Source organism: Stegodyphus dumicola, chromosome 4, assembly GCF_044657685.1.
Source record: "Stegodyphus dumicola isolate Sdum_Otavi_A_Nest chromosome 4, ASM4465768v1".
NCBI classification, from domain to species: Eukaryota; Metazoa; Arthropoda; class Arachnida; order Araneae; family Eresidae; genus Stegodyphus; species Stegodyphus dumicola.
In genome coordinates this window covers 2,952,483-2,976,647 of record NC_140771.1, presented here as the reverse complement: position 1 = coordinate 2,976,647, position 24,165 = coordinate 2,952,483, and the positions used below count along the sequence as shown (strand labels likewise).

General features: G+C 30.1%; 1 protein-coding gene across 4 annotated transcripts in view; it reads left to right on the top strand.

Moving 5' to 3' along the window:
• Positions 1–23,651, top strand: part of LOC118201102 (single-stranded DNA-binding protein 3-like) — a 231,722-nt gene extending 208,071 nt beyond the window's left edge. For 3 of the 4 annotated variants that reach the window (XM_085814470.1, XM_085814469.1, XM_085814468.1), the window contains 2 exons: positions 9,072–9,181; positions 12,914–23,651. In XM_085814470.1, coding sequence (XP_085670596.1) covers positions 9,072–9,181; positions 12,914–12,943 — 140 coding nt within the window. In that variant the 3' untranslated portion in view covers positions 12,944–23,651. The remainder of the gene's footprint in view (positions 1–9,071; positions 9,182–12,913) is intronic. The other variant, XM_085814471.1, reaches the window with a different exon arrangement.
• Positions 23,652–24,165: the final 514 nt, after the last annotated feature.

The following is a 24,165-nucleotide window of genomic DNA, read 5'->3' as shown; positions in this document are numbered from 1 at the left end:
ATCAATCTTATCACCAGTCTAACACATATAGTAGAGTAAAAAGTTTGCAAAAAAAAAAAAAATGTAGCGGGAAAAAATTATTAATCATAGTTAATTTATCTTAAAGTTGGCATTTCCAAAAAGGAAGGTAAACTGATGCTGTTTTTTTCCATAGCAATCTCTATCCACCAAGTTCTTTTAACAAATAATTAAGTGACAGTGTTAAAATTTCACCACATTTTGTAAATTAAATGTGAAGTTGATTACCAGATGCCATGTACATGTTTTAAAATGACATTGTTAAAGACTTCGGGATAGTTTGGAAATACACGAAGTAAAAAAATCTACACATTTAGTTTTTTTTTTTTTTTTAATCTTGAAATTTAACGTGAAATGCCTCTTATGGTATATAAATTATAGAAAAGGTACAACCAATGAATGCAGAAAGTCTAAAATACATAGGAAACATGCATCTGCACAAACAAGGTACACTGCTCAAAAAAAAAAAAAATGGGACAGTGCTATATCTCCCGTTCTACTGGGCCGATTGACAAAATTCAAATTGCGTTTTTCATGTCTCGAAAGCGCGACTTAGGATTTATATTAGATTTATATATAGCACTATTCTAACATAGGTATTTTGACACAAAATCGGACTCTTTCTGTATTTTATTAAACTTTTTTGATTTTTTTTCTCACATTTCGAAATTTAGGTTCATTCCAAATAAAATTTATTCATTTTTTGTGTTTTATTTTTTAAATTGCTATTTTTAAATAATTTTTATAAATTTTTCGAAAAAAATTTTGAATTATAACCTATAAAATTTTTACCATCATCTTAAAGTAGGTGTATTTTTAAGCATATCTGCAAAAAATTAGACTTTTTTATTCAAAATTTTCTAAGATATACACGAATTCACACATTTTCGAGTTTTGAAATTTGGCATCTTTTTTTTTAGCGACAATAACGCCAAAGTGGTCTATGGATTTTTGTTACAGTGAATTGCCACAGCTATTTTTTTAACCTTAAATTTCAAGTAAGATTTTATGGAGAAATAATTATATAACATTTTTTCCCTAAATGAAGCGTAATAAATATTTATTAATACTATATGAAAAGCTATTTTTTTTTAAATTATAGATGATATTATTCAAATTTTTAACTTTTTTTTTTTTTTTTTAAATTTCTCTCTATCTTCCTTTTTTAAAAAAAATAAGAGTAAATTTTTACGTTCGGCGTTTTATCGTCTGCTACTTTACTTCGTTTAAATCGAATTGTCTAAAACTGAGAATTTTCATTTGATATTTATTTGAATTTTATGACATTAACTGCATAATTTATTTCTAAACAAACTGTTGCTTTTGAAGTGGCTGAAAGAGCGGCTGATACTATCATCCACATTTTTAAAGCACAGTATATTTTTATAGAAACATAATATTTAGAATAATCATTTTTATAAAAGTCAAATTATGATATAAACATACAGCCCTCTAGAGATTGAATTAATGGAAGTTCAATGGTTATGTAGAAATGATCTGCAGCTACTTAATGGCTGGATAAGTCAGCAAATTCTATGGACAAGTAAGAATAATTCTATAAATGCCACCCAACATTTAGGATTCAATTAACAACGAGGATACGATGTTTTTTAAATAAATGTAAGAAATTTTAAAACATAAAAAACCAACTCATTTTTATCCTAAAATGTATTTTTGTGCGTAGCGTATTTTCATTATATCCTTAAAATTCTAATTTAGAATGTAATTGTCAAGAACTGAATCCTAATCATCAGTAATATAATAAGTAATTATTACGGTTATTAATAAATCCTTCTTATAAAGTAATTGCAAATGTTTCAAAAAACTTTCTGTCTGAATGCAAATATTTTTCTATGCAAACATTTTAAATTTTATATTAATCAAGATTGCACACGATATTATTTATTTGCACTTCAATTCTTACCGCCAGTTCCAGTAGAAGTTACAAATCAATTATATTTAATTAAGGATTGGATTGGATTATTTAACTATGGCAAAGCACACGAGGGCTATCTGCCTAAAGGGAGGGATGCCTTCGTGGAGGACTTTCTAAGGGAAACTATCTCGTATACACGTTATACATGGGGAAAACGCCGATGCGGCCAGCCCGTTCGTGAGATTCGTACCTCGGACCGAACTACCAATGATCAGCGTCTTTACCGCTCGGCCTCTGGTGGGCTATTTAATTAAGGAATAACCATCTAAATTTAGAAACAGCGTACCGTAACAGCAATTCAATTATTGGTGCCGTATCTTTCATGTTACTCCCGATTGGCAAGCTACATGATTTTTAATGAGTATTCGGGTTTTGCTAGTAACTTCCCTTGGAAATCACGCTTAAACTAGGTTAGTTAGTTATTGGACATAGAAAGAACATGGGAGCTATTTGATTAAGATGCTTTCATAGAGAACCTTTGTAAAGAGAACCTAGAAAACTACGAAAACCAACCATGCAAAGCCTGGGTTAGACTTCGCAACAAACAATTAGTATTTAACAATCTTCAAATGCTAGGCAACTGGTGAGGCTCCAATTAAATCTCCAATTTAATATTTTATTTGTAAATATTTAAAATATTGTTGTATTCTTAGACACAAAAAGCAGAATTTAAGTTTTGTTAACTTGTTAGTAAACTACCAAGCCGTAGTGCAAATGAATATTCAATTTCTTTTGCAATAATTGTATTCACTTAATATTCTTGGAATATGAGCTAAAGAAGGAACGTTCTCGGAAGATTAAAGAAGTGTTTAAATCCAGTGATATTACGTTTGTCTTACAAGCTTAGGATCAAAACGATTCTGCAATTGCCCGAGTAGTTGACTTGTAAAAGGCTGTGAATTAAGCAGATGACTTTTAATCTTATGTTTTCAGTCAGAAAACGTATTCCAAATGTTTTGTATTGCATGACAATGCATCTTTTCATTATTCAATAACCAATCATAGAGCCACTTGTGCTCCGAAAATAAGTATGTGTACTCAATTGTCCTGCATGTCCTTCAAATTTGTCTTCTTATGATTTTTTCCTTCCCAAAACTAAAGGCCTCTCAAAGGAAAGTTTTTGACATTGAAGAGACAAAAGGCGTATGACATCTACTTTTAGAGGCATGTAAAAAAAAAATCTCTTCAAGCCTTCCCTTCCATTACATGTTGTGCATTCAAACAAATAGTTGCATCAGCGTAAATTCTATAATCTATTTTTTGTTGTACTCTTATTACTTTATTAACATACAGTGAATATATACTAAACCTTTTACTTCAGCTTCAGTAATTCGGAATTTTTGATGGAATTGTTGTCGGAACTAGGACTTAGAAGATAAGTCAAATTGAATATTTCGATAATTCAATAAATTCATGGTTGAAGTTTCAATATTTTATTTTCGGAGGGAGGGGAAATTTTTTCAGTTTTGGTCTAATATCTTAAGTATATTTACTTCGATTCTTTATTTTTTCCATAAAAGCGAAAATCTTACGCATGGTATACATATAACGCATAGCTTCAAATTAAAATTTAATAATATACAGGGTGGTTATAATTAAAATTTCACTTTAGTCATAAAAGGAAAACTACTGGATCAAATGTTATCAAACTTTGTAACCATGTAAAGGATGTCATGGGAATTTATTTTCCGCGAAAAAAAGAAAGTTGGAAACCTCACCACCAGGGGAAAATGGCGCTGTATGCAATATTGTTAAAAGAAATATGGGTCGGAATCTAAAACTTAACCTTTTGTTACACGGGTTTAATATGTTGTAAACCCTTAAGAAACTTTGAAGTAGGCAAATTACCATTTAAAGGCGTTAAATTCGATAAAAGTCGAGTGCGCCATCCGTGTAAGTGAGAAATTCATCCGTGAAAACCACGAATTGGTGATTAGAAAATATGAGATCGCAAATCACTCGCACAAGTGCTTACATCTGGAAATTGTTTTCTTACAGATCGCTAATTAGTAATTTTTGAAGTCTGAATTCGGCACTAAAACATGAAGATACTGATTCAAATAGCTTTTAATCGATTTGGGCCAAAGAAATCTCTCATGTTATCTATCTAGTTCCATTGCATTCTCCTACTGCATTCGATTGCATAGCAGTCATTCCACACCGTTTAGTGTTGAATGACAGCTAGTATTATAACTAAACCATTTTTCTCTGAAGAGCAGTCGACAGCTGGACCACTGTGATTGCAGCTCACTTAGAGTCAATGTTAAAATGTTTCGTGATACATGAACTGCAGTAATGTGGCATTTTAGATACTACGATTTTTATGCAGGGCTGGGCCCCACCTCACGTGTGTCGCACAGTTACTTAGGCAACATTTCACGAATGAAAGTCTTATAAGCCAACACTTCCCCTCTTACCTCAACCTCTGTGACTCTTGGCTATGGGGTTATCTCAAAAGCACTATTTATGGTGATAATCTAAACAATTTGGCAGAAATGAAAAATGTGATACACTGACATGTCCGTAACATTCCTCCTGATACGCTAAGAGCTGCTGTCGAGAATGCAGTAACAGGATTTAACTTACTTTCGGAAAATGCTGGACGCTACATTGAACCTGCTTGGTAACACGTTTCGGAAAATATTAAACGCATTTTAAACAGATGTTTTCGTGTCTTATTTCATTTAACAGTATTGTATACAGCGCCGTTTTTCCCCTGGTGGTGAGTTTTTGAACTCTTTTTTTTTTTTCCGCGGAAAATAAATTCCCATAACCTCCTTTACACGATTCCCAAGTTTGATAACATTTGGTCCGGTAGTTTTCCTTTTATGACCATTTCAAATTGGATCTTTAATTATAACCACCATGTAAATTAAACTTTAAAAGTTTGACAGTTTGGTTCAAGTCCCAGCTTTAAAAAAATATATATAAATATAATCTTTTATATTAATCTTCTTAGAAAAAATGTTTTAAGAAGCTAATTTTTCCCTCGCATTATAGATTGTATAAAAAACATGATATTTAATATGATTTAGATTGTTTCAGCCAATATAAGAATCGGGTTACTCGGTGGTGAAGAATAAACACTGCTGGACTGTTTTATTTCTTTGTCATTTAGCAAAAAATCTTTTAATTAAAATATTTATCCTTTGGAATTTGCTCTATACTTTGTTTATAGTTAAAATGTCTAGAAAATGAAAATCTGTCTTCAGCTAAAACACAGTTGATGCAATTGATATTTTAAAAAATTGGCAAGAATGCAAAATTTATGAAAATCTAGCAATCCAAAGCAAGCAAAAATTTGCTGGGAAAATTTGGCTCTTAGACATACCAAGATGTTTCAAAAAGTTGGACGCTTTTGAATATACTTTCAGGTTACTTCAAAGAATTTAGGCGTTCAAAGAGAAAACACTTGGGCGTGTACAGCAGCAAATACCATCAATTGAGCTCGTGTTATCAGAAGAGACAAAAACGATATCATTGCAGATTAAAGTGAAGAGTGACTGGTTTTAGACTATATGGTTGTATAAATTTAAATTACGTTATAGAACATCATATCGTACCATAAATGGAGAATCCCATGATTTTCTCAGTCGAATTATTTGAAGATTCAGGAGTTTATCCAGTATTGTATGTGAATGTCACCTAAAGGCGTTTTTTTTCCCTCCTGATGAAACAGCGACTGAGCGGTAAAGTTGCTGAACTCTGGTAGTTCGGTCCGAGGTTCAAATCCCCCGAACGGGCTGGCTGCATGGGCGTTTTCGTGGTTTTCCCCATGTGTAACGTGTATGCGAGCCAGTTTTGATTAGAAAGTCCTCCTCGAAGGCATCCCTCCCCTTAGGCAGATAGCCCTAGTGTGCTTTGTCATAATTAAATAAACCAAAACCTCTTGATGAAACCAGTCTTTTCTTTCATCTCATACCTTCAAAATGTTTAGCCTCTAAAGACTGATAAAGGCTCTGACCAAATATTGATGAAATGGATTGAATTGGATTATTAAGTTACGTCAAAGCAGGGTTATCTGCCTAAAAGGAAGGATGCCTTTGTGAAGAACTTTCAAAGGAAAACCAGCTGACATACATGGTACACATGAGAAAATCCACGAAAACACCCATGCAACCAGCCCGTTTACCGGGATTCAAACCCCGGAGTGAACTACCAGTGTTCAGCGACTTTACCGCTCGGCCGTTTGTGGGCCTTTATGAAATGGAAGGCGATAACTTTATTTAAAATGATTGTCAGAAATATCAAGATATTTCGAAAAGTTGGATGCTTTTTAATATACTTGTGGATTGCCTAAAGAAAAAGAGCAAGAATAAAGTAGAATGCCTGAAGAAAAAGAGAAGAAAAAAATAAATTTTTGGGTAAAATTTAGTATTTGTATTTTTTTTAAATTTAAAACTTTCAATCTTATGATATTTGATTCTTAGGATTTCAAAGATAAAATATTTGACTAAAAGATGAATAACATTTAAGAAACCAAATGTAGGATAAAATTGTGTAAAGCAATGGGCACAATGATAAAACTGTTTAAAGCAGTGTATGCAAGTCATCCTAAGTTAAAATGTCGGTTATACATCTCTCTTATTTATTTATATATATCTTTTCTGAACGGAACATTGAAAGGGGTGTTAACTATGCTTTACTGTATTTGCTCTTTTAATATATGCAGTTTTCAAACGCATCGTAATCTGGTTTACAAAGTATTCCTCCGAAAGAAACGCAATTCAAATAAATAAAATCAAATTCTGGAAAATTTATAGTAATAAATATATTAAAAATGCTCAATTCGAAGGAATTAATAGAAAATTTTAAAACAATTATCTGAAGAGACAATGCAACACAAACAATTAAAAGTATAAAAATTTAAAAATTACCTAAAATAATAACTATGACAAAAAATATATATAAAGAAAACTATTTGAAAAAAAAAATAAGTAAACGCTGCACCTTTATTTACGCAGTTCGAATAGGTAAATAGAAATTTTTAAAACAGTTATTCGAAAAAAAAAAAAAAAGTGCAACTTAAACAATTAAAATGAAATTCGAAAAGAAAAAATTACTTAAAATAATAAGTTATAATGAAAAATATAATATAAAGAATATTATTTGGAGAAAAGGAACGATGGTGACTTTTTTTCCTAAGGAAACTAGGTTGCCATATATTAAGAAGTTCGCCAAGTAAAGTATTCTTGGCGCAAACTGACAAAAAAGTGCCAACATAAATTTGTGAATTTCTCCGTAAATTTCGCTCCAAATTTTACAAAATTTCATATTTAGGCGTAATTTGAGTCGTAGAATCGAAATATGTAAAAAAATTGGTATGTTATTTCAGAAAAAGTCCGATTTTGTGTCAAAATACCTATGTTAGAATAGTGCTATATATAAATCTAATATATATCCTAAGTCGCGCTTTCGAGACATGAAAAACGCAGTTTGAATTTTGTCAATCGGCCCAGTAGATCGGGAGATATATGACTGTTCCCCCCCCCTTTTTTTTTTTTTTTTTTTAGCAGTGTACATTGCTTGGTCTGTGTATCAGTTCAGAATGCTCATCCATGGCTGTTATTGCAATAAGTCGCACATGATCATTCTGAACTGACATCCACGTAAAAGAAACTAAGATGGCTTTGCTATTAGTGATGTGTAGTATCTGTGTTATTGCTACAATATGTAATAATGGAATCCAGTTTTCTTGCATATCATGCCTAGAAAATGAACAGCATATCAGTTGAAATAGGGATGTTTATGTCTGTTGCTGTAAGAATATTCTAGGATAGTAATTAAGCAACTTGCATGTGCAGGGACTTGTTGAACAGCTGTAGAATAACTGGCAGCAAATTCCTGTAGGTCACATTCATTGCTGTGAGTCTAAGTCTATAAAAAATCAAATAATATACTCTGTATGCAAACTTTTTTATAATTTATATTGCATCTAAATCATGTGATTTAATTTAGTTGTATACCTAATTGATATTGTTTATAAATGTTTCCATCTGTATTATAATTAGTAAAAGATGTATTTTGCCATCTTTTATACATTTCAATAATATGAAATAATTTATTTTTGAAGTACCAAATGCTGCAAAAGATATCATGATATGTACTTTAACTGGACTGTCATTTTTCTAGTTTGCAGATTTTATAAGATGGGCCCAAGAGAATTAAATAAGTATGGTATGCAAGAGAGAGTGTACTGATTGCAGTATGGGATTTGATGTTTTTTAGTTGAATAGCAATTAACTTTAATTTTAGCGACTGTCTAAAATGTCCGGTCATGTATTTAATTTTTTCATGATAAATTATGCAAAATTTACAAACTGTATTCTAACAAATAAAAATCTTACTAACTAATAGACTTACTAACTGTCTTACTAAGTCTCACCTATTATGAATTCAATGAAGCTAAAATTAGAATAGTTTGTACTCTGTGAACGAGGCTGATAAGGCAATGCAATTTTGCTGCATTTCTGTTCAAATTCTGTTACACTGATAACAGTTCAAATTTTTTTGCATTGTTAGTTGTATAGTAGCAAGTTTTTTCTGATAGCTTTCAAGAAAATATTGAAGCAGAAAACATTTTTGACTGTTTCATACGATTAAAAACTGAACTTTTCAACTTTTCTCAGTTGAAAAAATATAACTCATTTCTCACCTTACAGAAATTCTATGGTGGTGGGAGATAACATTTTTTTATCACTGTGCAGCAGAATCACTATAACAGCCTTATGTTTTGCAAAAGCATTTCCGAGCACATTTGGATATATGCTGGAATATATTTATATCACCAATATTGTATTCATGTTTTAAGCATATATCAACAGAGCTATATTTTTTTTTATCGTAATTTGCTTTACATGTGTCCACTTTATTGCTTTCTTTTATGGGAAAGTGTGCAAGATGCTTTCTGGTTTGTATTTAGTGACTGAATAATAATCTATTCTGCTGGTTATCATTATTTTGACAGATTTAATGTCAAGACACATTATAGAAATCATCTGGAATTGTCTGTAGTTAACAGCCATTTCGGATTTGCTGGTCTTGGTCTGCATTCTGCATAGTTAGCTTGCATCTAACATTGATTTTGATATCTCTTTGTCATTTCTTCATGTTATAGGTGATGGTATGGAGGGAATGAAGAATTCTCCAGCAACTGGTCCTGGCACTCCTCGAGAAGATGGACCACAAATGGGGGATTATGGTATTCCAGGTTATGGACAAGACAATGTGAGGACATATGCTTACTGATGTGTTTTTCTTTGATTGATGAGTTATTTGTTTAATTTCACATGTTAACCAAATTGGTTTATTCTGTAGGTATTTCATTAGTATTACCTATGTATGTGCATGCAAGGTAGAAAAATCACAGCTTCCGTGCTTTTCAGATGCAATTAGTCAAAACATTTTCATTTCTTCCTGTAAATTTTTTCAGCAATTTAGCCTTAACTTATCAATTTTTCAAAGCTGATTTCCTATACTTGTTTTTTAATTAAAAAATTTTTGAAAAGGTGTTTGATGGTAGCTATTCAATTTTCATTCTCCTCTTTTTTTATTTTTTAATTCATACTGTTAAAACTTTGCTATATTTTTTCGCTCCTTTTTTTTGTTTTTGGTTCCTCTAGGTTCCTTTTGGAATTTTGCTTAGTTTTAAAATTGCCATGTTATTCTTACATCTGTTACTTTAGATGCATGGTAATGAGACATCATTAAATTGAAGTCAAAAGAATTTTCATAAAAGTGTATAATTTCTATGCTAATATTTGTAATAGTTATATTTCCAGCTGGCTAGCATTTTGAAAATAATAAGCAGTGTATATTTCAATGATAATATTTATTTTGTCAATTACTTCTCTTGAAATCTCTCAACTGCATAGCACCTTGTCCAGTTGAGTTTTACTATTTGTTTACACTATCTCAATCTGTAAAGCATTTTGCTGTCATTTTATTTAGTGGTCTAGAATCACTGTTAATGACTAACTTTATATTATTACTGAAGTAGTAGTTATGCATGTTTTGATATGAATCCTTTAATGTCTGTAGGTCAAATATAATTTGCGTATGCTTTGCAGGCTTGAATCACAGCTATTGGGAAATGTTTTTCATTCTATTCATAAATTTCCTTTCCTTTTAGTTAACTTTTTTTTGTTTTGTTGTTGTTGTTGTTCATGACTCTAATGATGCTTTTATTGGTTGTATTTAAATGAAGGGCAAAAATATTTTTTTATGTTTGTGAAATTTTCAAATGTAAAAAAAATGCTGAATTCATAAATTTTTCAGATGTGATTATGAAAATTCCATTAATTATTTTATATAGAAAAATATTGCTGTAGAATATAAAAACAAAATTATTGAATATTGTTGAATGAAATCTTAGTCCTTTATTAATATTATCTTTTGTTTTTCTTGTGTAATATTCTTTCTAACAGCTAACAAATAATTAATATTTTCTTTTCCTCTTTGGGTGTTGGCTATAATATTTTCTGGTAAGTAGCTGTAGTATGCATAAACAGAAATGTATACTGTAATAGGGCCTTATATTCATTATAAATTAAATATGGATATAGTAGAGCATCTTATCAATATATATCAAATCGATATATATCAAATTTCACTATCGATATATATCAAATTTCATCATCTGAATGGATAGGAAAAAGTTGCAATAACTTCCTTTTTTTACCCTGTGAAAGAAGGAACTTTTTCATTGATTTTATAGAATATTTCTGTAGAAAAGAGTAAATATAAAACTATGTATCTAGCTGTGTAATTTTGGTATAAATTTACACAAGTAGTTGTAAATATTTCCTCTATTATGCTTATGTATATATAGTTATTGCATTATATTGCAGAGTAGAAAATTTCACTTATATATTGTCATTTTCCCATACTAAAATAGTTCTATTAAGGTTGGAGATCATATGCTTGGCATTGGCAAAATATTCCTAGAAGGGCACTTTTTTAAAAGTACTAGTAAATGTTGGATATGCTAACTTGGAGCAAAGATCTGAAATTTCTGGACTTCTTCCTCATGTATATACAATTTTCATGTGTGTGTGTCTGTGTGGAATTGCAGCATCAAGAATGAAAATTCATAAAAAATTTAAATTCACAGGATTAATAGACTTGTTACTCATAAGTAGATGATTAAGTAAAATTAGAAACAAATTATTCAGATCATCTTGATTTATTCCAGAAGTGCGATAATACATTTATTTACATGCCTGAGCATGCTGTTGATAAGAACATTAATCATGTTCTGAGTAATGTTTTGCCATGCTGCAAGAACTTGGCATTTGCAGCATTAAGGTGGGCAGCTGCCTCTTTTTCTTCCAATAGCCAGTCAATGATTCCCTACTGTGTTTAATGGGAGATAGGTCTGGAGTGGCATGGCAGGTCCATGCAAACTGTTCACAGCAGCACAAACAGCATTTAGCTTAGAACTGAACTGATTAGTTTTAGGAATACTTTGCAGGAATATTGCTTGTTACATAATTAAATTTGTATAACACCGAGCTGTCAGTATAGGAAGAAAAACTCATTTACCATGCATTCCCACAACATTATTCCTCGATAAGGGCCAGTATAATGTTAACTCTCATAAAGGCTTGTGGCTAACATTAGTCACATGATCACTGAAACAGAAACTAAGAGGAAACGGATTGTTTTCAAGCTGTATATATATACTGTGATAGCTTTTGAAAATATGGCTTTGGTTAAGCTTTGGTTAAGTGGAGCATATCACTGGCCATCTGCTCTTATATTCTTGTCATGTGGCTGCTTTCTGTTGGTTTGTGTAGGCATTGCTGGTCTTCTTAAACTTAGTTTATGGCACACAAATTTAGAGTAAAAGTAAGAAGCACTATAAGCCATTTTCTGAAGTTCATTTCTGGCCACAGCTTCTTTTGTCCAAGTTCACATGTTGTCCCCAGCAACCTTCTCAATCCCACAAATTGTTGAAAAAACTTCCGTCTTTAAAATATGTGGCCTCACTAGTGGCCAAGCAGTAAAGTCACTGAACACTGGTAATTCAGTCTGAGTTTGAATCCCGCTAATGGGCCTTTTCCTGGTTTTCCCACATGTGTAACGTGTATACGAGCCAGTTTTTTTTTTTTTTAAATTCCTCCACAAAGGCATCCCTCCCTATGGGCAGGTAACCCTCGAGCTCTTTGCCATAGCAAATAAACCAAATCTTTAACAGGTGTACTTTGGACAGTTTTATAAAGAATCCTAAACATTATTGCTTCAAGAATCTCGAAATTCACCATTGCCAATTTTGTGTTTGAAGTCACTGTCTCTTCACCTCATCACCAGCAAATAAAGAAGGGCACTCTTCTGATGCTTATTTTCAATTCTGAAGTGTAGAATTTGAAAAGTACAAACTTCATCTAGCAAATTATTGGTCAAAAACGGTGTTAGAAAGCATAGAAGCTCATTCTGTAAAAAAATTTGTACAAATACACAGTTTGTTTGAATAATCCTTATTTTGAACACTGAAAATATAGAGTTTTCATAAGGTTTTAAGAACATTCCATGTAATTTCTTTTAATAAATATCTATTTTCTATCTGTAATTTTGTATTTGAAGTTACTGTTTTTTCACCTCATCACCAGCAAATAAAGAAGGGCACTCTTCTGATGCTTATTTTCAATTCTGAAATGTGGAATTTGAAAAGTACGAAGTTCATTTGGCAAATTATTGATCAAAAAATGATGTTAGAAAAGCATAGAAGCTCATTCTGTAAAAAAAATTCTGTAAAATTTTCTGTAAAAAATACAAATACACAATTTGTTTGAATAACCCTTATTTTGAACACTGAAAATATAGAGTTTTCATAGGGTTTCAAGAACATTCCATGTAATGTTTTTAAAAATAAATTCGTATTTTCTATTTATGAATGTTAAAACATAATTTTTATATTTACAAATGTTAATTTTTTTTTTTTTTTTTTTTCATTTCTAGTATCAACTTGATCCCAGCCGTAGCACTTAATGAGAGAACATGCAGGAGAAAATTTATTCAGAAAAACTAGAGCTTATATACACCAACTCACATCTCACATTCAGGCAATAATCTACTTTGTAAGATGCATTGCACCTTCGTTAAAGCATCATCTTCTGTGACAACCTCATATTCAGTACTGTTTCATTCTGCAAATGGCCAGCTTTTCTCCGGTAATCCTTTTCTGATTTGGGTGCTCAAGAAATGAATGTGTATAGCAATGCCTCTTGTGACATTTATGATGATCTGCTCCCAAGAGTTAGTCATTTCACTTTTGTGAATGAAAGGATATATTGGTTATTTTATTATTAAATTAACATTAAACAAATTGATATATTCTGTGAATGAACTTGATTTTCAAAGAAAATGGAATGACTAACAATTGGAAATCAAAAGACAGATCAAGACTTTTCAGATACATTGGTGTAAGAAAAGATAATCAGACTTTTTCTCTTCACACATGTAATATTACAGTGGGATAAAATGGTACATGTGTTGGTGACCCACTAGATACCGTAGGTGCTGAATGTTGTTATAAAGCTACCCTAGCGCAACAAAAAGTGAACGTGTACAAGAGACTCTTCTACATCTCCTGCAATTTCTCTTCTCTGCTATGTTTTAGCAAAGTATCTAAAGGCAGCAGACCCATCATGGCTGCTGTAGGTTGACGTATGTGTACAGATAATGTTAGTGACTATCTCTTAGGTTTGTCCCCTCTTCATCTCAATACAGGCATTAATGTCCCAAAATTTCTGGCGCATTTTCTCACCATTTTCTGCATCTATTTATCTTCTCAGAAAATTGAAACAAGTATGTTTTGCATGATCACTGATTTTTTCTTCAATGATTTCCCCTCCTTAAGCAAAAGTAGTTCAGCAGATCTGAAAATTTTGATTTCTTATTTATTTTAATATTTCAGTATGTGTGCAGAAATTACTTTTACTTATAATTTTAATTAAATTCATATTTTTATACAGATTCGGAACCTGAGCATTAATGTCATCTTTATTAGGATTCCTTGTGGCATTCTGGCTAAATTATTAATTTAAATGGTTAATTTCATTAAAACTGCTGTTCAAAGCATTTTTACATAAATTTTTTATCATAAACTTAAATTTAGGTATAGATATTTTAATTTTATTTGGATTTTACAGACTGAAATTATATTCAAAAACGGAAACTAGGTGAACATTACTTTAATGTATTTCACCTTTTATGTAAAAGAGAGATCTTTTCATTATTTAATATTTAGAATATTTTCTTTCTAGACAAATGAAGCCAACTAAAATATGTTCGTAAATTTTGAAAATGATCATGTTCAGATTTTGCAGATATTCTTTTTTTTCCTTTAAAGCTGAAGATTCAAGTAGCTAATGACGTTTCTGTACAAATTGTTCTTGTAGTTATGTAAAAAGTATGAAGTGTCTTATCCTTGGAAAACACTATATTTACTCGCATAATTCGATTTTCTTCACCTGCTTAAGATTACACTACATTAAGTTTGAATAGGCATCCTGTATAAGGAAATGTCAATTTATATATAAAAAAAGTGTTCGAACTAAAAAATTTTTATTTTACAGTACAAAGTCCGTAATCCGGATTAGGGGGTTTTCCGGACTATAGATCATCAATTTAAATTTGATAAGATGGCATGCAGAAATTATACAATTAAAAATATGAAACTGTAATTTATGAAATAAAGAGCAATTATGATCTATAGGGTATCAAAATTTAAAAAAAAAAAAAAAAAAAAAAGCTTAATATTTATTTGTTTACATTATTAAACATTTCTTTCAATGTAAGTTGTTTAAATTGCTTTGTTTTTTTGTGCTAATACTTTCTCTTTAATTCTCTCTTCTACAAACAGACATAATTTCTTGTTCAGTTACAAAGTTCCACGGTTCAAATCCTGTAATTGCTGTGTCGAGAATTGTGTGTAGAATCAAAATTCTTTCATTAACATTTTTTCCTTATACTAGATTCTTCGGTTCTCTGATTTGGACCTTCAACTAGACACTCACCTTTTTCGTCGACTGACGGCGGCCACCTGACTTTTACTTTCATCTTTTTGTTTTACTGATGTTCTTCACGTGATACAGAGTAAAAGAAAGCACTGCTTTCTGAAACTCAAATTCACTATATGTTCTTAGTAGAAATTTTTTCGTTTTCAATAACCTCTCTGTCACTTTCTTCACTATTGGAAGCGCGCATGTGTAAACGCTTTACTGGCTTTACGCGCATGCGTAAGTTTGTGGCTTTGAGGTCCGGATTATGGACTTTGTACTGTATAATTAATTGGTCAGATGCAAAATTCAATATTTATTTATTAACTTTCTAAATTACATCACTACAAATTAATTGAGTCTTCTTAGTTAAAGCAGTAATGTAAATATATTTGGATCTGAAAATTTTAGAACAATGATTTTCTCCCCTATCAGTTTCAAAATTAACACTAAAGCCCTGTCCAAAACTACAGTGGTGGTAATTAACAAGTAAATTTTATGTATGCAGTAGATATCTCCATATATCTTAAAATTTCCTTCTATTTTACATATTTAGAAACAAAATATAGGGCAAATGATAGTATTTAAATATTTTAAATCAAAATATAAATTCAAATGCTTTTTAAAAACTTCCAGTTAATTGCAAAAAAACAAAAAATAAGGAAATATGCATACTTTTGATGCATTTTTATACATAACTAGTTTACCCAATAGGAGGAATGCAAGAGAAGTTCCTCCATAATTGTAGAGAACTTCCCTATTTATTGTCTTGAAATCCTGAGAAATATTTGGGTAATTTTGCCTTCTTTGTATCTTGATATGGGCTTTGATTTATTGCCTTTTTTTCTTTAAAAAATTTAGAAATGGAATTTAATATTGTTACCTCTTATAAAATAAAATAGTGAAGTTTGTCAATTAAAATCCAAAATAATATCTTGCTCAGAGTAAATTAGTTTTTTACGCAAGTTGTTTGAATTCTAACTGTTCATTGTGGTTAGCGTAGAGAATTTTAACAAAAACTATGTTTGTCTTTCAATTACTAGCTTCTGGTTATGCAATGGGTGATTTTTGTAATTTTTATATTTTAGTGATTGTTTCTCACTAAAAACACTGTAATAAATCATAAGTACACAATAGTGTACTTATGATTTACTTATCTAATTATCCATTTATATTTAACTTTTTTTAAACCCATTTTCATTATTTGAGTTTTGTAAATAAGTTATCTAGATAAAATTTGCTTCTATTTTTATTTATTTAACTGTAATAAGTAAGAAAATATATGCTATGAATTTAAGAAATATTTTAATATAGCAAGGGAGGATGAGGTGGAATAAATGTGCAAAATAATGATTTCATATATTAAAGGAGATTAATTTTGTTTCAAGTATCATTATGCGAGTAAATATGGTAATTAACTTCATACGATTTTTTTTTTTAATTGTAACAATAGGAGACTAGTTTCTTTTGTCAGCAAAAATACTTTTTTTTGAGTCGGTTTGTTATGCTAAGAATATTGAATTGTATGAAATGTTATATTAAGTGTAATGAATTCGGTAAAAAAATTGCTCCACTTTTAATGCTTATTGCACACATCATTGATGTAACACATATTTTTTAGTGATTACATTTTGTCATATGGTATATTATGCAGTTAATCAGAAATTGTTTATTTTATGTAAACATCATGCATCTTTGTCTTTTCAGATGATTATAATGTAAAAAATTTGTGATAAAAGCTCACTACTGATGTGCAGATTTTTTCAAACACAATCTTAAAGCTTAAGATAGGATGAATTTTAATTTTAATTATTTTTGAAAATTCTGTATGAAACGAATAGCAAATATAGTGGCATATTTAATATCAACAGGAATCTCTTTTCGTAGCTATGAATGACCTTTTTTACAAACAGAGTGCCAAAGATTTTTATACTTTCTGAATGCTATTATGGCTTTAGTTCTCATTGTTAGGTGTTTTGAAATTTGTTTTCTAATTAGTAATTTGCACTTAATATTACTTTGTTTTTCATTTGTTTCTGCATATGCAGAAGAATATTAAAGTCATTTCATTAATAAATAGGTTTTAAAAATACTTTTTTAGGTATTGATAAAATTAAAAAATTTTTGGATAAAAAAATGAATTTATTCCATTTATATAATTGATAAGCAATTTTTCTCATTACTTCGTTTAATTTAAAGATACAAATCCTTCAGTTTGCGCCTCTCATTTTTTTGATGTATAGTACTTAAACACAATCGACCTTTGTAATCATAACTGTTCCAGACCTCTTCAAAATGTTTGACTAAACAGTGCTAAATTTTGAACCGCTCAAATGTCTGAACGTATCCATTGTTTGTTATGTGTGTCTGTCTCTGTGTCAAAGCTTCTAAAGCAACAAAAATATAAAATAACCCAGGTTGTTGTTGGTATGTGCTTTAATTGTTTGAAAAAAGCAATTTTGGTAGTTGTAATTATTTGGTATTGTTGTAATTATTTTAACTATTTTATTTCCAAACAAAGGCGGTATTATTTTAACAACATTTTATCTTTTAATACTTGTATAGATAGACTAAATTGCCTTTATTTCTGTAGTTTTTTATGCAACTAGTAATTATGCATTTCTTTCAGAAATGTATAAATCTCACAAAGGAGTCTAAAATAGTTCACTAGATATGGGTAAAAGGACGTTCTTCAAGTCAAATAAATACCTTATTTCTTTTTATATATAATAGTGAATCAGGAATATTTGCTATCCACAATTAATTGAAATATAAAAGTTAGAGAAGTGCATGTAGGTATTAACCTAGCACATACTTTTTTTTTTAAACTTTCAGTTTATGATTTTATATATATCTATATATGTATACACAAATATTACTCTCCTTAATATCAAGATATGTTTAAATCATGATACATTTTAGAGACATGCATTTCTTTGAAAGAGAATTGCTGGTTTTATTTCTTATAGCTACCTTATCTTTTACTTTACAATATGGAGTTTCCAAGAGCTTCAGATTCCCAGTATCTCAGTCTGCTTGGGCATTTAGGCAGTGTGTAATTCTCATTTTGATTAGTTCTTAAAAACCTGAAATATGAATTAATCCTTTGACTGCATTTATCTGGTCATGAGACTTTTTATCACTCAATATATAATAGCATATTTTGGTTTCTTACTTTCTTCAGTGATGTAAATATCATCATAATGAATGGGAGTTTATGAAAAGTAAATATGCAGATTTAGCTATTAAATGCTTTTCAGTGCAGTTCTTGTGCAGGCTAAGAAAAAACAATACATATGTTTGTATTTAAATATTACACCAGAGCTGTAATATATATATATATGTGTGTGTGTGCGTGCGTGTGAATGATATTATAATGCAGATGTAGATTTCGAGCAGCGGTTCTCAACTTTTTGACTAACACATACCATCTAAACTAAAACTGAAAACCTTTAGTACCACCACTACAAAGTACTACTACAACCACCACTCTTCAACAAAGCTTATATTGCATAAATACGAGTGTTAGAGAAAAACCTCAATCAGGATGTTGGGGTTTTAATTTTTGAATTTAATAGTTAAAAATACTTTGCTTCTTTGCGTACCACCAGTTGAGAATCCCTGATTTAGAGTATGGAGGTAAATAAGTGGTTTGAGCAAGATTTCAAAATTTTATTCGTATTTATTTCTCGTCAAAAGGTTGTTTTTGTAAAGCAGCAAACAGTATTAGAGTGGAATATTCCACAGGCATACAACACCACATAATATTAATTCTTCACTTTATGAAAGCATTTTTCTGCCTTGAATATTCCATTTTACACCATATCTGTGTAGATAGTCCCCCCTTTTTTTAAATGATGCTTTCTGATTTTCAGTTCGATAATTTAACTGAACTGAAATCGTTTTGCTACCCTTCAAATTCAATATCATTTATATAGTTTTTCTTGTATCTGAATGTGTTTATATTTCTTTTTATTAATGTGTGATATTTTTGCACAGAACTGAAGCTCTTGGCAGCTTGAGAATTATCTCTAAGTATTAAATTTTCTTTAAAAATAATGACAAATCCTTTCATATTATATGAATAGTTTTTATGTACAAATTTATTCTCATATTTAGCTGCTGCTGTGCAGTTTTTGTAAATATTGATTGTTTTTATATGAACTGCCAGAAAATTATTCAAAATACTTTTCTTTATGTTAAGCATAATAATGCACTTTCTATGTGTTATTGGGGGGAAAAAATATTTTGTTCTAGTTTTCAGTTAGTAAATGTGTTTTAATTTAATCATTTTAAACTAAATACCATCTTGTAAATTCAAGAATATTCATTCTGTAAGCACCCCAAAAAGAGATCTGACTGAAGGCATTTAGTACTTTTTTACAATTGTTTAGCCTTTTTTCATTTTTACTAATTTTCGGTACAAAATATATAGTTTGGAAAATTTTCTATCATGTGATATGAGTTTGCTAATTATAGCAAAGGTTTACAAAAATATACATTTTGTTTGTGTGCTTGATGCAGCCTTTTTGAATTTTATATATGTATAAATGTATCTATATCTATACCATATTAATTAATATAATTTCCTTCTCTTTTTGAATCAATTTGTGATAGAAAATTACAAAGGAAAATATTGATATTAAATATAATGTTAAAATGGATTGAAAGAATGTATGACTTTGCAATTTTTATTGTTCTTATATTTTCATTCTGTGTAAAATATTTTTATTAAAGGAAAATCTTTCAAACTTTCTGTAAAGTTCAACATTGATTTTGCTTAGTTGTTTAGTGCCACATACAAAAATGATGCTTAAAGGTTTATGTACTTAAGTTATATCATATAAAGAAGGAAAGTTATGCAGATTAACTATGGTATAATTTTAGCATTCATAATACTTAAACTATTTATAAATTGGGTATTTTGCCCATGGCTGCTCATCTAAAGCATTATCGCACAAATCTGAATGCTCGTATGTGTGACATTTGTTGATTAATTTATTACATGAGTTAGATTATGATGTACAGTGAATCTGTATAGATTTGCTTGCTCAAATAATTTAAGTTTGGGTTTTTTTGTTCAAAATAAGTGACTTTGTGAAAAGTTGTAACTCACATTTAATGGTTGTGATTCATTTTGTTTTATTACTCATGGTATTAGTCTTGCTCATTTTTTGTGATCCTTTCTTTTTTCTGTTAAATCATTTTTGAAGTAGTGATTTGTGTGAAATTGATCTGAGAGTGTAAGTAAAAAAGCGATTTTACTTAGTACAGTCAAAAGTCGTTAATTCGGACACCCATAATCCGGAATGATCTATAATCCGGACCTCAAAGCTAAAATCTTTCTGCGCATGCGCCGCGTTGACGCATGCGCATAGGCGTTTACGCATGCGCGCAAGACCTTTATGACTTGCATATGCGTCTGCGCAAATGTAGAATATGTTTCCGCGTGCGCGTTTAATAACGGACGGTATAAACTAAAATTCTCTAATTATCTATTACAGTTAATGTTGATGATTGCGTTGTTCCTTAATCTTCGAATTGGATCCGGCTTATTATTTTTTGCAGACTGTAAGAGCAATTTTCTAAAAGTAAGCTTGAACTTTCGATTATGTCAAATAGAATTTCCGATGCTGGAGCTCCCAAAGGATCTACAAAACGAAAGTATGTTTCGATGTCCATCAAACAAAAAGTGGAATTGCTACAAAAAATGGATAAAGGCATATCCTTTGTTTATCTAACCGTTCTGAAATCTGTTTATCAATTTCACGCTGCTCTGCGCGGGGGGGGGGGGCGTTGCGGCGAGCTATGAACTGGAAGTTGATCCGTCAGCACTATCGTTATCTTCAGGGCAGATGTTTTTATTTTAGTCGGCTTATAATTCCTTACTAAATGTTGTATTTCATCTTGATGTATTCCTCTTTGATATGATTTAAATCAAATTCCTCATCATTATAAATATCATGAATACACATCAAATAGTTTTCTGGTTGCAATTTTCTAATTTCGACTATGCGTAATGTAGGCTTTATGCATGCGTGCGTTGAAAGAAATGTTTAATAAAGTAAACAAATAAATATTAAGCTTCTTTTTTTTGTAAATTTTGATACCCTTTAGATCATAATTGCTCATTATTTTATAAATTACAGTTTCATATTTTTAATTTTATTATTTCTGCATGCGATCTTACCAGATTTAAACTGATGATCTATAATGCGGAAAAATCGATAATCCGGAATCGCCAAAGTCCCGACGAGTCCGGATTAAAGACTTTTGACTGTAGTTTTTTTTTTTTTTAAATCCCGGAATTAATCATATGAATTATTGTGATGATACATTTTCATTCTGGTAGAAATGCAATTAATATTCTAAGCATATATGCAAGAAACCAGAGATTGTTCTCTAATTTAAAAAAAAATCATAATATCATAAATATTAGATTTTGTTTCTTTTTGAAAATCTGTGAAAACCACATTTAAAAATGGATGACTTATTTTTTAACACTTTACCGACCGCTAGCAGTTCAACAGCATACGCACGTCTGACTGGCCGCTCAACCACAGATTCTTCATGTTCTAAATAACTGTTAGGACAATCAGAAAATGTGGGAGTTTACGAAGCAACGCACTTAACGCAAGTGAGCAATGTATCTCAATACTAAATAAAAAAAAATAACCTCAGTACTAATAATAAAATGCAGATGATGTAGCAAATGGCAATTGTTTATCGCCATGGCTACCTATTGATAGGCTATTTTTAAGTAGCCACGAGAAAAAAGCGATTAATAGGCTATCGGTCGATAGGCATTGGCGAAAAAAATCCAATTAATAGGCTGTCGGTCGGTTGGCGATAAGAAGCTGATTAATAGGCTACCAGTCGGTAATGTGTTAAGACACCTAAAAAGCAAATTTTTCCATGATGTTTAGAACTAAAAATCCTTGTTTGGTAAAAATCACTGAAACATCCCATGACTTTCTTTTTAATGCCCTTTTAGGCTGAAAGATATTTAGTTTCTTTCATGAAATACATAAAAAATAACTGCCATGCATTGGAAGATGTGTAAATTACATTTATGTGTACATTGATTACTTTGAATTCTGCTAAGTTCTTACTAGGCAAATGTGATCAAATGGAAAGGTGAGAGCTGTGTTGAATGCTTGTATAGAAATAAATTATTCCCCTACCCATTCTTCCGTAACTGTAATACATGTTGTCAATAAAATCTGTCACTCAAATTAAATACTTTGTAAGATAATCATTACTTTCAGTTTTTTGTAACAAAAAAGGTATTTAAAGTTATCAATGTTGTGTATGCCAATCACTTTTATTGGCTCTTATAATATATGGATTTGAATATTTTAGTGTCATAATTGGTGATCATATGGCTGATATAGATTTAACTGATTGCATAGATAATAAACAATCATGGTTGTTAAATTTATGACCTTCTTCTTTGGCAATCTGCCTTTTATTTGTTTGTAATAATTAGATAAATTATTGAGTTGTCAACAAAATTAAATAACAAAAGTAATAGTTAATTGAAAGGTATTACAAATTTTTAATTCTAAAATGTGAGTTAATTATAAAACTACTTTTATTTTTCAAAGTAAAACTTCAAAGGGAAAAATGCAAATTTTGTATTAATTAGCTCTTTTTTTAAAGTATTGCAACATACTATGTCTTTGCTTGTTGGAACTCAACCCTTTAGATTTTGCACCTAAATGTGTTATATATATGCATGGGGGGGAATCTTTGGTTTTATTATAAAACGTTTATTATTATCTTATTGCACAAAAATTTAACCTTGTAACATTTAGTATAATTTTAATTTTATATTATGGGAAAAAACATATTCTTCTGTAATTTAACTATTAAAAGTAGCTATTATTTGATATGATTATGCAAAAAAAAAAAAAAAAAAAACATCTTTGATTTTCCTTGGAGACATCTACAGCTAAAATATTCATGGCTTACTTAATGCTGAGCTATAGTAGTTTTTAATATCCAAATTATTTTTAATTTATGATAATTTAATCTCCAGAATGTGTGAAAGCATACATAAAATTTCATTTTATATTGCTGTCATAAAAATTTTAACTCTCATAAAAATGAATGATATTTGGCTGACAAATAAGAATTTGTAATGATTAACAGTATTAATTATTTTTTATGTGTTTTTAGATTCTGTTCTATGTCTGGAACTTATATTTAAGTGGCAGACTGCTTACAAATCACTACTTCTAAAATATACAATTTGTCTTTCAGCTATATTTTTAACTGAATTTGTTTCATTATCAGTTCTATGATATTTTAAATTTTTTAATAAACTGTAAATATGCTTTTTCCCTTTTTTGAATGGCTGTGGAAATACAGTTATGAACTGTGTTCAAGAATGACTCCTTGGTAGTATTATATTGCTGGTTTACAATGCACATTTTGTAAAAAGGAGGAGAAAAAAAAAAAAAAAAAAAGCCAATTTGTGAATTGTTTTTGTCTGATCTTGTATCAAGCGTCCATGATATTTTGAGCTGTGGTTTTTATCTCTGGTTAAAAGTGATTTTTTTCACATGAATATTTGTGTTATGTTCCTCCATCTCTTTGTTTTTCATGTTTGTTACAATTGTTCTGTATTATTTTTTTTGTTCTGTGAACCACTATGCTCAAATATTTCATTAAAACACAACTGTTATTTGGAAGTTTCTGGTCTCTTTAAAAAGAAAAAAGAAAAAAAAAATACTTAATTTAGTTTTCAAAATTGATGACATGTACTTGAAATGCGTATAATTGAAAAACGATTATTATTGAAAATATTTACATTTTTCTAGGTACAATCTCTTAAGCAATCCCCCTCCTTAAATTATAGTATCACTTTTGATTAAATGGTAAACATTAGGCTTAAGAATGGTTGATTTTAATTAATGGTTGAGAAGTCAAAAACTATGTGATAGAAAATTTTATAGTTTATTTATTTATATGCAAGAAAGGACCTGTTAATACGTTTCCTGCCAAACCGTTTTTTGAAGACTTCCCGTTCATGCCGTGTGGAGGTCCCACGCTTTACATTTGTATTATTTTGTTTCTGGCGTATGCCTTACAATAAATAAAATAGTGCAAAAATCATAATTATCAAGGAAAGTTTGTATAGTTTAACCCTTTCAGGACGGGCGTCCCATATACACATTCCCTAAGAGCATCTCTTACAGCTGGGTG